Below are 15,716 nucleotides of genomic sequence, written 5' to 3'. Positions count from 1 at the left end.
AATGTCTAATGATTGGAAGTGGTATCTGAAAAGGTAAACCTACCAGCATGCAAACTTTGACCCTCTCTGTACTTTTATCTTTAGGAATCATGAAACTATTGAGAGTTTTCTGGACCAGAATCAGCCAGAAAAACTTGTGTCTTTCTACAATGTCAAAATTCACTGAATAGCAATAAATTCACAGGCTTTGCAGGTTTCATTGGCTGCAGTTTGTCACATGATCTCAATTTCCCTTGTCAGTTAGTTGTTGGAAAACAGGTTTTTAGTCCAGTCTTAATTACTGATATTAACACTTAATTCACACATATCAAATTCTATTTGTGTATTGTAGAATAATGTTTTTATACACTGTAAATATTTGTCACTAGGATTGGTTTAATAAAAAGCTGAATGGCCACCAGGTGGTAGTGGCTCACACCTTTAATCCCAGTACTTGGGAGGCAGAGGCAGGAAGATCTCTGTGAGTTTGAAGCCAGCCTAGTTTACAAGAGCTAGCTCTGGGACAGGTTCCAAAGCTACAGAGAAACCCTGTCTCAAAAAACAAACAAACAAACAAACAAACAGAACCCCAAACAAACAAGCAAAAAGAAAAGAAAAGAATGGCCAATAGCTAGGCAGAGTGGACATAGGGATGAAGAAGGGCACAGATGCGGAGAGTTGCCAACCAGATATGGAGAAAGCAGGAAAGCAGCATGGGCTGTACAGAGTAAAGGTAACAAAGCCACGAAGCAGAAAGTAAATTAATAGAAATGGGTTAACTTAAGTTGTAATAGCTAATTAGAAATAAGCCTAAGCTATTGGCTGAGCTTTTATAATTAATAATAAGTCTTCATACTGTGGCTTGGGAGCTGGCAGGAGGGACAGAAAAATCCACAAGTCTGTCTGTCTGTCTATCTGTCTATCTGTCTATCTATCTATCTATCTATCTATCTATCTATCTATCTATCTAGGTTGTAAATACAAGAGAGTTAAAGAGGACATATCAGTAGAGTTCAAGGAGAGGCCTTGGGGGTGGGGTGAGGGGGAGGGAGAAGCAGGGAGCTGATACAGAGGCAGATGATACAGGTCTCTTTAGATTAGGTTGATGAACCCAATTGAATTGTTGTTGGAAACTCAGCCAGAGTGTAGAGTCATGCTGGAACTGGGTGTCAGAGTCGAGTTGAACTGCAAAGGTGAGATGTAGGACTGGGGAGGCTACAGAGATGAAGGACAGGATGGGAGAATGGGTGGGATGAGCAACTGTGTCAGTAGTGGGGTTGAACTGAGTTGTAGCCTGGAGGACAGTTGGAAGCTCTTTGCCTGTTGGTCCCTTGACATGCCCCAGGTGGTCACATGACATCTCAGCCTTAGATCTTTTCATGGAGTCTAGGTGAGGGTCTGCTGTTTGATAAGTTTTGTTAGGATTATGCTGACCTTCCCTGTCACCTGACAGGATAAACCCAGACAGTAGCCTGTCCCTTTAAGAGACAAGCTCCACCCACTCTCAATCTCTCCCTTTCCTTCCAGACAAGGCTTTTCTCTCTCTCTGCCAGTGTTCTGAAGAGGCAGCTCTGTCTCTCTCCTCCCTTTCCTCCTCTCCCCTTCCTCCTCTCCCTTTTTCTCCCTTTCTTTCCTCTAGACACCATTTTAATAAAACTTCACACCCTGTTTCCCTCCGCATGACATGTTCTGTTTCCCGTGCATGGTCCCCCACTCACAGTGGGACCTGCCAGGGTCACTTGAGCCAAATCTTTCAAATTTCTCTCCTATTTTTCTGATATGGTTTAATATGTCCATTTGCTCATAGGGCCTCAATCTACTAAGCTGTAGGTGATGGCTTCTTACTTTTAGGACTATGTGGACTATGTGGACTTTGTTTTATGTCAGTGAGTGCCTCATGGGTGGTACTGGATAGGTGTTTGTTGGTGTCTAGAAAATGCTGCTTGTCAAATGCAGTTGCCCTGGGCGTGATACAGCTTGAAAACGAGTGTTTCACACAATGTGGACTAAGTTAAAGCAGGGCATAGCCTGATCGCCACGGAAACATGGGGGATGGTAGACGGAAAGCTAACTCATTTTAAGGAAGGATTCTAAGAATTGGCTAATCAGTACCAGGATTGAGTGACTCCTTGTTGGTCCTGATTGGCTTAGAGAGAAATAACACAATTAATCTAATATTAAATCTTGGGAGTGGACTCTCCACTCCACTCTGCAAAACAAGTGTTTTCATAGTATTTTTCTGGAAAATTTCCCTCAGGATGTCTTCTGGTTTTGAAGAATTTTGTGATAGAGCAGATGTCAACAATGATGTGTTAAATAAAGTAAATCTGACTCTTAGGAGCTTGCCGTTAAGCCATTTATTGAATGTCACGTGTTTGCAACAGATTCATTAGCATGTCGTGGGTTAACATGGCTGTGCTCATTGTCTTTACATAGCACCTTGACTGAGCTCCCTTCAGGGGGGACTTTGTTGTCTTGTGGAGAAAGAAGAAAACTGAAGGATTCTTAACCTCTGAGCGATTCTTAAACCTCTAAGTGCAAGTGTCATACCTGGTCATGTTTTATTGTCCCAAGCAAATCTCGTGATGTTTCGTGAGTTCACAGAGCTTGATGCCTCACCTTGCAGGGAATATTTTAAGCAACTGTATAGTCATTTTCAAATTATTCCTCAAATCTGTTTGACCATCAAGTCCTGTTTTCTCTGATCATTTTATAGCTCTAGTGTTTGGTAGAATGTCATTTAAGAATTTAAAGAGTATGGTGTTTATGTGTGCATGTGTGTGCATGTAATTTAGTTGCTTTTATGTTAAACAAGGCAGCTTAGTTTCTGTGGTTTCATTTGGCTTACAGTTGCAGAGTAAGAGTCCATGACTGTCACAGAGGGGAGCGTAGCAGCAGGTATGAAGCAAGCATGATGAAGCAGGGTGCCGAGGTAGTAGCTGAAAGCTTATATCTCGATCTACAAGCACAAGGCAGAGAGAAGAGGTAGCTGGGAATAGTGCCAGCTTTTGAAACCTCAAAGCCCGCCTTTCCCCAGGGATATAACTCTTCCAACAAGGCCACACCTCCTACTGTTTCTCAAATAGTTACACCAACTTGGGACCGAACATTTAAATATATGAGCCTATTGGGGCCATTCTCACTGACAGCACTATCACTTATGTGCATGTATGTTTATGTGTGTATGTGGGGGGAGCATGCACATCTGTGTACGTGCATATGGAGGCCGGAGTATAGGCTTGGGTGTTATCTTTAGAAATGCCATCCACCTCCCTTGAGACAGAGTCTCTCATTGGTCTGGAATTTACCATTAGGTTAGACTGACTGGCCTAACCCAACTGAAAAAACAATTCAAGCGCAGACATAATGTAACTTGGGATGGAAGTTAGTATAAATCCGAATTTTAGGAGAAATTAGTTACCATGAATTCTAGAGTCCAGCATAGTTTCCATGCAGTCCTGAAGGGAGGAGGCTTCCTGCCACAAAACGTGGGCTCTCTACAGCAAAGGGCATACACAGCATTAGGGAAGAAATCAATGTCAAAAAGTATTTTTTTTCCTAGAATTTTGCCATGATTCAGTGAGTCTTTGGCAGTGATTAGTTTTAGATTTTTTTCTAATAGGCTGAGACTTTCTGGAAGTCTCTGAACTCAAACATCATAGAATAGCAGAGAGCTGTGCCCATAGGGATAAATGCCAGAGAAACTTGCTGGCCTGGTCCTGCAAGAGGAAGTAAGGCAGTGAGCAGGGTACATTTGTGCTGGGGGATCAGCAGTCCAGCTTTCTCTGGCTTGGGGTTTGCTTTGGCATCTCCAGCTCGTGTTCACCAACAGCATCCCTCTGAGGCCAGGCTGCTGGTGATGTCCACAATGCTTTGGGTCAAGGGTCTAAATGTGCTTTGAACTTCTTGTGCCTGGAGCTCCCGTGCCTTCCCTGGTGTCCTCTGGAGTCACCTTCCCAACTGTGGGTTAGCAGCCTGTGGCCCCTCAGGATTCTCTGCGCATGGCTAGTGCCGTACTGAAGGATGCTCTATCTGTGTCATGTGTCACAGAGCAGAGGAATGCTCCAAACCCAAGCATCCCCAGGAGTGCCACCACTCAGCATGTCAATTTAAGGCAGGTCACCTGCTCAGTCTGAGAGGCAAGAGTCACGGTAGGTTAGGCTTACCTGAGATGGTGTTTCTGAATGATTTACTCAGTAATATTTGAAACCATAGACAGTTCTAGTTAAAATCTAATTTTTAAAATAGAATTTTAGAATTTGTATTAAAAAGATACAATAACAAAGTATTCAAGCTAATTAGAATTGCCTATGTTTGCTTTAACGTTATTAAATATAAATGTTCTGTTTCAAATTTTACCATGTGTGACAGGAAACATTTTTTTTCCATGAAAAGCCATTTTCAGGGATTTTGGAATGTGCATCATCTGGGAGTTAATTCCATTTTCCTAATTAAGGATAAAAGACAAAATGGAATCTTATAATCTTGTAGGGAACTGGCAAGCCTCTACAGTGGGTGAATGGTAGGTGGAGAAAGAAGAACATTTATGGCCAGAAAGCTAATAGAAGTCCCATGCAAGCAAAGCAGCTGAGGTTATTTGTGTGGTAGTCAGTTTTATCACTGGGGTGATTGGGCACGCTTATCAGCCAAACAACTGCTGTTGATTATAATTATCCACACAATGAAAGAAACACTGCTTTTCTTGAGAGCCCCCTCCCGATAGGAGCAGAAATGAAGGTTGAAATGCGGAAGTATAATTAGTTTACCTTGGAATTATATTTCCGTTCCTAAATAGATGGGCCATCTATTTAGTTGTCATGATTCACTGGAGTCTCATTCTTATGAAAAGTGACACTTTAAAAACAGAACAATAGGTCCTGGGAGACGGCTCAGTCAGTCACGTGATTGTGCAAGTGTGGGGACCAGGTTAGGTCCCCAGCACTGTGTAAGTCACGTGACTGTGCAAGTGTGGGAACCAGGTTAGGTCCCCAGCACTGCGTAAGTCACGTGATTGTGCAAGTGTAAGGACCGAGTTAGGTACCCAGCACTGTGTAAGAAGGCCTGGCCTGGCACAGCTGTAATCCTGGCACTAGATAACAACTCTTGGCTACCAGGGTCCTAGTTTTGTTCTTGAAACCAACCTGACAACAGCACTTTTAACTGTTGGTAAAAATCTATGGCACCATGTTGAAGGTCTGAGCATAACGTAATTTTCACAGTCCTCAGGCTGATGGCCAGAGCATAAACTGTCGTCTCTCCTCCCAGCTGATTTTCATTGTCATGATTGGTTCCATAACTTCATTTAGAGCAGAGCTTTTCTCTTCTCCATAGTAACAGGTTGAGGCTCCAGCGCCTGTCCAAGAGACTGTTCTGTTGATTCCCCCTGGTACTCACACTTTTAGTATTCACTTCTCCCTGTGTTACATGCACTTCGCACCTATGGCTTCTTCACTTGCTCTGACATTCAGGAAACCAAGAACCAAATTAAGTCAGGGCTGGGAAGTGGCCACCTGGAAAGAATCGGGATGGATGGGGGTATCCTGCACACCTCACCATGCAGAAGCTTCCTGGCAGGTGCCTGCTGTGTACAGAGTGAGAAGGCAGACATAGGCACCATGGGTCAGGCGCGGCTAGACTAGTCTTCTGCAAGGCCATGCTCATGTGCTCACATGATGTCACAGACTGGGTACAGACAGTTTATGGAATTTCTTCAGCTCTAACCTCCTATGATGGTAATTCCTTCTATCTGAGTTTTTCTTTTCTTACTAAGCACATTTTACAGTGCCCTGTAGGTAAAATGAAATGATTCTTTATTTTTATAATCTTTAATGGAAAAGTGAATGTGGAAATTATTGATGGGCCCTCATAACATTTTTATTGTGCTTTTAAAAAAGCAATATGTAATCTGATTTTCAAAGATACACAGCAACACCGAGTACCTCAGAACACATATGTAACGTGGGTAATTATGTCTGGAGTGGAGAAGGGGACAATTAACAATTAGACATTTAAATTTAGAACGTGGATGAAAGGAAGGTTACGAATGCACGTTGAAAATAAGCTAATCTTAAATAGCAGTCTGGGTCATGTTAAAAGGAAAGTCTTTGGATACATTTCTTGTTTGAACTAGAGAAAAATATTTATTTTTAAGTTGGTTTCAGGACTTTACCCAATTTCATATGTTTAATGGCTGTTCCATATTTAACTACTGTTTCCTTCCCATACCAAACTTCATTTTGTTTAATGTGTGTAGTGAGGAGGTGAGCGGGCAGGCCTGCTTTTCGTCCCGCATAGCTCCCGCACGACTAGCTTTACACCCGAAATAACAACACACAAATTGTATTCTTTTAAACACTGCTTGGCCCATTAGCTCTAGCCTCTTATTGGCTAATTCTCACATCTTGATTAACCCATTTCTATTAATGTGTGTAGCGCCACGAGGTGGTGGCTTACCAGGAAGATTCTAACCATCTTGGGCCGGAGCTTCATGACGACTGACTCACTGCCTTCTGCCTCCCAGCATTCTGTTCTGTCTACTCCGCCTACCTATGTTTTGACCTATCAGGCCAAGCAGTTTTCTTTATTAATTAAGCAATGAAACAACAGATAGACAGATGACCCTCCTCCATCAAATGTGCTATTCAGGGAATATTTCCAACCAAATATGATTAAAAAGCCCAAGGCATCAAGTGCTTTCGCTCCCGGCTCTTAGGACAGGCAGTGTACGTCTGCCTGCCACCAGTTGTCACCCAGATCTTGGAGAGCTAGGCTGCTGGAGCCCTTCCTCTGTCAGTCTGGGGCTTCTGACCTAAATGCACAGAGAGAATTCTCCTGCAGAGTTAGAGCAGGATGTGTTAGCTGAAGTAAGATGTTCTGCTGAGACGGATGCTGATGAAGGGAGTGATAGGGGAGGAGAAGAATGGTGATGGGTGTGAGTCTGGGAAACTGATAGTTCCTAAGAGGGGAAGAGGGAGGAGAGAGCACTGAGTACACAGAATAGGATGTGCTGCGATTTGTTTCTGATCTTTCTTGCCTAATTACACGGTATCAAGAGTGATGTCTGAGATGCTTTTGAGTTATTTGTCAGTGTGCACTGCTTTCTGTGTACACTCTGGATACTCCCCAGAGTTTGAACTGTGTCTGTGCTAAAGTTAGGCCTGTGCTCTGGTTTCCGTCTATAGGAATCTAATTTGAATGAATGGTTCTGTACTCTGAACTTCTGACCTATAAATACAGAATGCATTTTGTCACCATATAGCTATATTGCAATATGTAGGCCACTGTCACAGTACCAAGAAAATATGATGTGTTGGGATTTTTTGCGTTACCTATTTCTAGTCTTCTGTAGATCACTTAACTGTTCAGGTCCTGGACATTTTTTAAGTTAATGTTGGAAATGTTGGAAAGCGCAGATTAGCAGGGAATGCTATCATACTGGAAGAGGGACACATTAGATCAGGTTATAAGTCTACAGAGAGTCCATGCGGAGGACTTTTGATGGAGGCATATTATTTTTAGCATTTAGAAATGAATGGGTAAGTTGGTCACTCCAGAACACGCACCAAAGAGCAAACAAAGCCTTAGGGAGACGAATATGAGGTAGGCGTTAAGAAAAATCTTAATTCGAGCTGCTCCACTGACACAAAGAACTCCAATTAAACTAGATTAGACTAAATTAAATGCCCATGTTTAATAAAAGGCACACTCCTGGGTGGCCAGGAGCATGGCAAGGGGAAGACAGAGGGAGCACACTCACAAACCCCAAACCACGTGTTCCTTTTTCCAGCACAAGCCTAAATACCATGTGGGACTGGTCCTGACCCTCCCCGGGGAGGGGTCAGTGCTTGGCAATCTGGGAGTTGGAGTCCAAGCACTTCGCCGGCTGGGAATTGGAGTCCAAGCGCTTGGCAGGCTGGGGTGACACTTCCTACTCAATATTACAGTAGGGAAGACGCTGCAGCATGCTTCCATCCAGGCGACCACAGGGCTGCTCCAATCCAAGAAAACAGCTGGAAGTTCATCCTGGGACGTGGAGATTCCAGCTGTCCTATGGCAGTAGTTCTTGGATGCCTACATTATAGGGCCTCTGCTTTGTTTCTTGGTTTACAAAGCCATGTAAAAGCATAATCCCCAGTGATCTGGCCCAATGGCATATGGTCTGTCTTGCTAGGGGAAACTGAGTTCAGCTAAGAGGATGAAGCATGAGCATGCATGAGAACAAAATGTGCAGGAGTTGAGGGCACCTTAGTGCTCCGTCATGGATTGCGTCATGCCTGCAATGGTGAGAATGTGCACCCCAGTGACCTGTTAGCCCCGTGACTAACATGGTCAGGCCCATATAAAAGAGCCTCAGTTACTATAAATGTGAGTGACAGCCAAGCACCTCTCTTCTGATCGATGCCGGGACCAGGAAGCATGGTGCTTTTTTCCTAGTGATTTTGTAGTGGCTTTTCCCATTAGGATTTGTATAACCTTCCCTTAGAGACTGTTTTCCTTGACACTGGATGCCGCCAAGGAGCATTGGGCTCCCCTCAGGGTGTTAGGACAGAGAACAGGAGATGCCAATAGTGGGTCAAGATACTACCTCTAAGCAGCTGTTTCTGTCGTTACTTCCCGAATGTGTGATTTTGTATATAATATAGGTAGAGAAGGTCTGTGTCTCTTTCCTTAAAGAGCTGAGGTCAAACAAGCAGGAGTGCTAAAAGCAAGTTGATAAATAGAGGGATCGTGGAGAAGGCATACCTGAAATACCCCCAACTATGTAAATACCCAGGCTTAAAATAAAATAAGCAATTGAGAACTATTATGTGTTCAAGAAACCATTACTCTCAACTCTGGCAGTCTCTGCTGGCATTTTACTTATTTCAATATTTACAACAAGGAAGGGGTTCTCTTAAGGGACTCGATCATTTGCATACTTTTCTATGCTTAAACAACATCTGAGTTCTTTTAAAAATATGTATTTTTATAATTTTTTACTTACGTGTGTGTACATGCATGTGTGCATACGTGTGTGTGTGTCCATGTGAATAAATACGAATGTATGTGACTGCCTACAGCAGCCAGAAAAGGGGGACAAGTCCCTTGGAATGGTAGTTATAAGAGGTCAAGAGTCATCAACATGGGTGCTGGGAACCAAACTAGGTCCTCTGGAAGGAGGAGCAAGTGGTCTTAAGCGCTGATCTATCTCGCCAGCCTCTAGAAGTTCTTTCACTCTCTTGTTCCTATTTATAGTGAATGATATTATTATATATAATATATATATCATATATATATACTGCATGCATATAGTTATCACTTGATTTACTAATATCAATGCAGCGGATTAAAGGCTGCCATTTTAGAATGCTAGAGCCTCCCAAACTAATTTTGACATTGTCTTGATTGCATACAGCTATTTCTCAAGAATGATTAACAGTCTTAGGATTTTAATATCTTGAATAAATAGCATAGAGCTCAGGTATCATTCTGTTCTTTTTAGTTTGTCTGTGTTTTTCACTTGTCCTGATGGCTGACTCTGTGTCCCTCGTAAGCAATTAGTTCTCTGTGACGTAGCTTCCTTATCTGGGATAATAATTGTTCTAATCTCAAAGGCTACTTTTTCTTTATTTGTTTATTGTGTAGTTTTAAACTTTCATTTTTATTTTTTTGTGTCTTTCACACCATGTATCACAATCCCCCATCTCCTGTCCCCTTGCATCTGCCCTGTGCCCTGCAACGCCTCCCACCCCCAATAAAATTTAAGATATAAAAGGAAAAAAGAAAAAAAGGAAAATCTCATCACAGAAGCTGCAGTGTGACACAATGAGTCACAAAGCAAATCCCTTTATCTATACATCTTTACATGCAGGTGTTCGTCTTGAAGAGTCATTGGTTTGGTTCAAGACCCCTGGTCTCTACCACACTGTCAACACTGGGCCCTCACTGGGACTCTTCCTGGACATCCTGTTGTTGCCATGTGTTGGGGAGATCCTATAGTGCTGAGTCCACAGGACTGTACTTTTCCTGCAACCTGTGTTCTAGCAGATCACAGATGGGGTGGCTCCTGGGCTGGGCCACATATAACCCTGGCTCTGGGCCTATGTAGTTGCAGGTGAGCTCTCCAGCATTGTCCTGGCTAGTTTACCCCTTGTAGCCATGAGTAAGGGGTGGAGTCAGTTCTGCCCCTTTCACACCCTCAGGGTGAGCTCTCCCACACCTTAGGGCCAGCTCTACTGTGTTGCCCAGTCAAGGCGTAGGGGCCACTCTTCTGAGTACAGCAACTCATGGCAGTCACAAGCTAGGGTGAACCTGAACTTGCTCGGTTGTTCTGAATGGAAGAAGCTGAGGAGGTACCAGGGACCAGCAAGTGGTTGCTCTCAAGGTGCAGATGCAACAAAGGGGGTAAACATCAGAAACTGTAGCTATAGTAAGGTGTGGGGTGATGGGGAATTTTAAACCGAGGTTTCTTCAAATCCTTATGGCAATTTCAATGTCTTTATAATTTGGAGTGATATATATATATATATATATATATATATATATATATATATATATATATATATATATATATATATAAACAATCCAGCCTTCTTCTCCCACTCCTGAGAAGTATAGCTGCTATGGTTGCCTTTTAGCCAGCCGATGCCAAAAGATTAGACTAGTTTCATTTGAACTCTTAATTTGCATTCTTAGCTTTGGTTTGTGTCATTCTTAACAGGAATTTTTTTAATTGTCACATGTATTTCTATGAAAGCTCATTGTATCCAGGAATAAACTGTTGAAAAACATAACAGAGATCCTGAAGGTTAAGCTTGTTGTCAGTAGGACAAAGCCCTCCTTTGTTTTATCTGCAGACTGTTTGTGTAAATTGTGATTATTATAACAAAGAACAATAAGAAGTTACCATCTGTTACAAACAATCTCTTAACCTTCCTAATAAAATGACTGTTTAGTTGTTCTGAACACAGTCACTTTGTCACAGATTGTGAGCTGATGTGAATCTTCACATTCCACGTCCCTAACTGCATTAAAGACAGATCTAGACACCCAGTAAGCTCAGTAATCTGAGTCTGAACACCCTGTGGCACATTTAAATTATGCATATCATTGAGTTGATGTAAATGATGTTGTGCATGCTTCCAGAGTAAATAATCTCCATTATTTATCTTCAGATTCAGCCATCAGATAATTCTAAATGCACTTGCCAGGCTCTCTTGGCATCTCTGAGGAGCTGGCTGTTTGGGTGCCAAGCTGCAGTCCAGTGAAATGGCTCACAGCTTCACGGCAGGCTGCACCAAAGGCCAACAAATGGCTTTGGCCATCTCTGATCATCTCCAACTGTGGCTCAAGGAGGCTAAAGGAAAGCAAATTTGAGTCATCTCTGATAATTAAGATAGCCTTGAAAATCTTTGGTTTGATATCTATTTCCACTAGGTAACTGCTTCAAAATATAATATCCGGCATGTACTTTTAATAGAATATTTTTTTTATTTTGACAACTTCATACATGTAAACAATGCATGTTGATCATATCTACCTCAAAACATCTGTATTTAACTTCAGTTATTCCTTTCAGTATTATAGTGCATAACCAATGTGGTGCTTATACTGAGCACAATTGCATATCTGAAGTACTTAAGACATACACCGTCCCTGTTAATTTCTAGGAAAACAGCCTTATCATGAAGTATTAGACTATCATTCAGCCCTTTTAAAATACCAAGTTCACAGCACTCTTAGCATGGAATTGTTAGAGATAGCCTCATAGAGACTTTCTGCATTTGAAGCAATCTCCACTCAGATTTTTATCATAGGCTGCGTTTTCCTAGATTAGCAATTTGAGGCTTTTCTTCGAGCTTTCCTGACATGTTCACACCTTCTTCTACCTTAGACACCAGGGCACCGTGGGGAGGGTGGGATTGGCCTGTGACAGTGAATGCTGAGTTAGTTGGCGGTCCTGAGCCTGCACAGAATGCCGTCACACCTGTCACTTGAAGCTGCAGCCTTGAATGGAGGTGCCTCTGAGACTATTTTGGAAATCCTATAGGTTCCTTACAAAAATAGGATCCTTCTTACCTCGAGTGATGCCTGATTTTGATATAGTCACCAAGTTCCTCAGAATGATGACTTTCCTTCACTTACTTATTTAGTTTTTGAGATAGGGTCTTCTTATACGGCACAGACCAGTCCATTGATTATAAAAGAAAAACATCATTTGCTTGCGCTAGATGGTGAGATGAATTCCGTGTTTATTAGAAAAGAGAGGCCACCCAGCACAGTCTCTGGAGAGCAAAGATTATGCTAATGTTCTCATATATATAAGATTAAGCATATTCTCATCTCTTTCTAGATTCTTTATTAAATTTTTTATTTTCATAGAGATAGAGCTTCAAGCTCTCCCAATGCATCATGCATTTTGAACTGTACTTTCTGTGTAAGTTATGAGTTATGGAATTAATTCCATGTTACTTGCTAATAAAACCCAACACCTTAGAATGTATATCAGAAGTCAGCTGTGAATAATTTTTTGCAAAATAATTGCTGCTTGTCACTTGTAAAATTGATTAGCCAGGGAAATTAGTTCATGGGCACTTTTCTATGTAATGAGATGATTCAGTGGCTAAAGGTGCTTTCAGAAACTTGAGTTCAGTTCCCAGACCCACATGGGGAAGGAGCAGACAAACTCCTCAGAGCTGCCCTCTGACCTCCAAATGTACACTGGGGTGTGCCCCCTCCAAATAAATGAATAAATGTAAATAAAATAATAAAATGACACTTTATAAAAATGAAAATGAGAACCTAACAGTTGTTCGATGATGACATTGTGGTCCTGGGGCTGAAGAACCTGTGCTAAGCTGTCATTGTCTGCTGTTGTCTAAAAAGGAACCATTGCCCCTCCCTTTTCACCTTCCTAAATACCCATGCACATGCACAAACAAACACACACACACACACACACACACGCACGCACACACACATGCAAACACATACACACATGAATGCATACACACACACACACACACACACACACACACACATACAAAACGCATTTAGGACATAGAATTGGTTTCATTTACTCAGAACTTTTTTAGAAATAGGGACACCCGATTTTACTTATAAACAAACAAAACCACTTTTAGCTTTAAAGCCACACATTATCCCAATGCAGTGATAGTGAGTAACTTCAATACCTGACTCTAACCTTTACATAGGTCAACTGGAAAAAAAATCTAACCAGAGAAGGTTTAGAGTTAAATCACATCATAAACCAGATGGACTTAATACATATCAACAGAGTGTTCCACCAAAACTAAGGGTATTGGATTTTATCAAGGATATCCCCCAAAGCTTTCAGCCTGTCCAGGTAGAGAAGAATTACCAAACTGAGTTGGGAAGAGCCGTTACTGTGTGTATGGGGGAGCGGTTAAGAACAGGAGGCCTGTGTAGACACAGAACTCAAGCATGTTTTGAATATTATGGGCAGCAGCCTATTGGGTAAATATCATGATGCAGTGGAGTACAGAGGCAAAAGCATTTTGCAAATCTGTGTGTTATTTTTGGCTTGGCATACTTGCTGAAACAATGGAACTGGTTTTCAAGAAGTACTGAGGATAAAACCATATTCAGGTGACAAGTAAAATGTCATTTTCATTTGCATGCAAAAAATGAAACAGAACAAAAATCGCATGATTTCCTGTCCTGACTTAAAATTTTCTATAATTTTTTTTATTAGCAAACGAAACGGGGAAATTTTTATTAGTTAAAAAGCAAAAACTAGTGAAAAAGTAAAACTCGTAAACTGTCTTGGGTGTCAGGCTGGGGTCTCAGACACTGCATGATGATGGGGAGGGGCTCTTATTTCCTGCTGGGAGACTACGGTCGTTCCCAGAGCCCCTCCTACAGTTCAGCATCCAGCTGCCTCTGCTGTATTGACAAGGAAAGGCAGGTGGAGGAAGATGCAGAAAAGCTTCTGGCTTCACTGTCCCAGCTCAAATCAGGTTTGTTGTCAGGTGGTTTTTATGTAAGGGCTCAAATAATACGAGTTAGCGTTATTAGAGCTTCATCCTTGCCAGAAATTCCAAGACCCGCATCATTCTAAGACCGTTCACTCACATCCCTGTCGTTGCAGATGATCGCTCTGGGGACCGAATCATCACACACGTTCTTAGTTCTGAAACTTAAAGATGTGTGAGGTCCCAAGTGCTGCCACATCCGATTAAACTCTTAATTGATGGCTCTGAATCATCCCACCCCAGGCGTGGAGACTTTAGAAACAACTTGTCAGAAATTCTGGGGCATCTATTTTCAGGTGCCAGAGGGCAATCCTGAATCCAAAATGTAATCTCGGGTTCTGAGAGACTGATAGAAATATGAACTGGCTGCCCCGGCGAGATGATTGATTGACGTGATCTTGTTTTGTCATTTCAAGGGAGTGAAAAAAATAGAGCGCGAATTGTATGAACAATTCATCAACCACAGATTTGGAGAAGAAATTCTGTACCGGGTAGATCTGTGTTCCATGCTGAAGAAAAAGCAAAGTAATGGTTATTACCACTGCGAGGCTTCCATTGTGGTTGGTAAGTGCTGTTGAAAACACCGTTCAACATCTTTAGTTTTGATTTCTTAACGTCACTTTTTAAAATAACTATTTCAGGTTGTTCGTTTTCCAGAATTCTATGCTTTTCCCATTTATTGTAGTGGCGCAGTAGAAAATGTGTAGAGAATTGTCCTCTCTCAGCTTCTATACTTCTGTGCTTTAAACATGATCATAATGAGGTCTTGGAATGTTGGCTGAAAATTTGTTTGAGTTTAATTTTATTTTATGAACACAAGGAAAGCACTTTCTTTAGGGAGGGCCTCATGGCCACACTGCTCCCCAGTGCCACTGTCGTGATATCTGGCTACCGTCATGGGTAGTGACCCGACTCTGGCAGCTTCACTATAGGAAGGCGAAGTGTGGGTGGCCTGTGATGTTCAAGACTTTGGTTCTTCTGTAAAGAAAACATGCTTGGAGAGAAAACAGAGGCCCACACTCACATAGCTCTGTGCTCGTGTGTGAATGCTGTCATCTTAACCAGTCAGGCCATCTCCCACCTTCTGGAAGGGGGATGCGTTTCACAGGAGCCTGCTCTGTTGGACTCAAAAGTACTATTCCCAGTGAGACACCGTTGCAAAGAACTGAACTTGAAGACAACCCGGTTTACATGTTTTTAAAGTAGCATGGAAGCGAGAAGATAAATGTTTGTAAATATTTCAAGTTCTTCAGCCAAAGTAATTTCTCGCCACATCAGTTTGGGGGAAAAGAAACCTGTATTGGACCTACCTACATCCTGAAAGAATCCTTATGTACTGAAGCTTTTTGAAAGATTTAAAAAATGGTCAAGAGGCAATTTTATTTGGAAATCCCCATTAACGATCTTTAGGGGAGTCATCATTTACCTACCGAAGATCATTTGGAGCAGCAGGTTCAGATGTAGTTTGAGTTCTGTATTCTGAAACACTTCAGTCCTGTTTTGGGGAGGATTTTCATGCTTCTGTCAGGTTTTGTTGAGGTCCAAACGCTTGCCCACAGGGGAAATGCAGATTCTTCTGTGTAGTGTGGATTTTGTCCAGCGCTCCCAGTCTCCTGTGTAACTGCTAGACCAGCCTCGAATGGGGGAACAGTGCTTCATTCCCTTCCCTGCTCCATTAAGAAAAATGAGATGTAGATTTTACTGAAGATCCTGTGAGATTTGCATTATAAAACTAGTCGTGTG

General features: G+C 42.1%; 1 protein-coding gene across 6 annotated transcripts in view; it reads left to right on the top strand.

Annotated features, from left to right (window-relative positions):
- Akap7 (A-kinase anchoring protein 7) overlaps positions 1-15,716 on the top strand; it is a 178,149-nt gene that overhangs the window by 66,823 nt on the left and 95,610 nt on the right. For all 6 annotated transcript variants that reach the window (XM_038338391.1, XM_038338395.2, XM_038338392.2 and 3 more), the window contains exon 7: positions 14,390-14,537. In XM_038338391.1, the coding sequence (XP_038194319.1) occupies positions 14,390-14,537 (148 nt within the window). The remainder of the gene's footprint in view (positions 1-14,389; positions 14,538-15,716) is intronic.

Source organism: Arvicola amphibius, chromosome 8, assembly GCF_903992535.2.
Source record: "Arvicola amphibius chromosome 8, mArvAmp1.2, whole genome shotgun sequence".
Lineage (NCBI taxonomy): Eukaryota > Metazoa > Chordata > Mammalia > Rodentia > Cricetidae > Arvicola > Arvicola amphibius.
The sequence above is the reverse complement of the archived record's forward strand: the minus strand, read 5'-3'. Positions and strand labels throughout refer to the sequence as shown.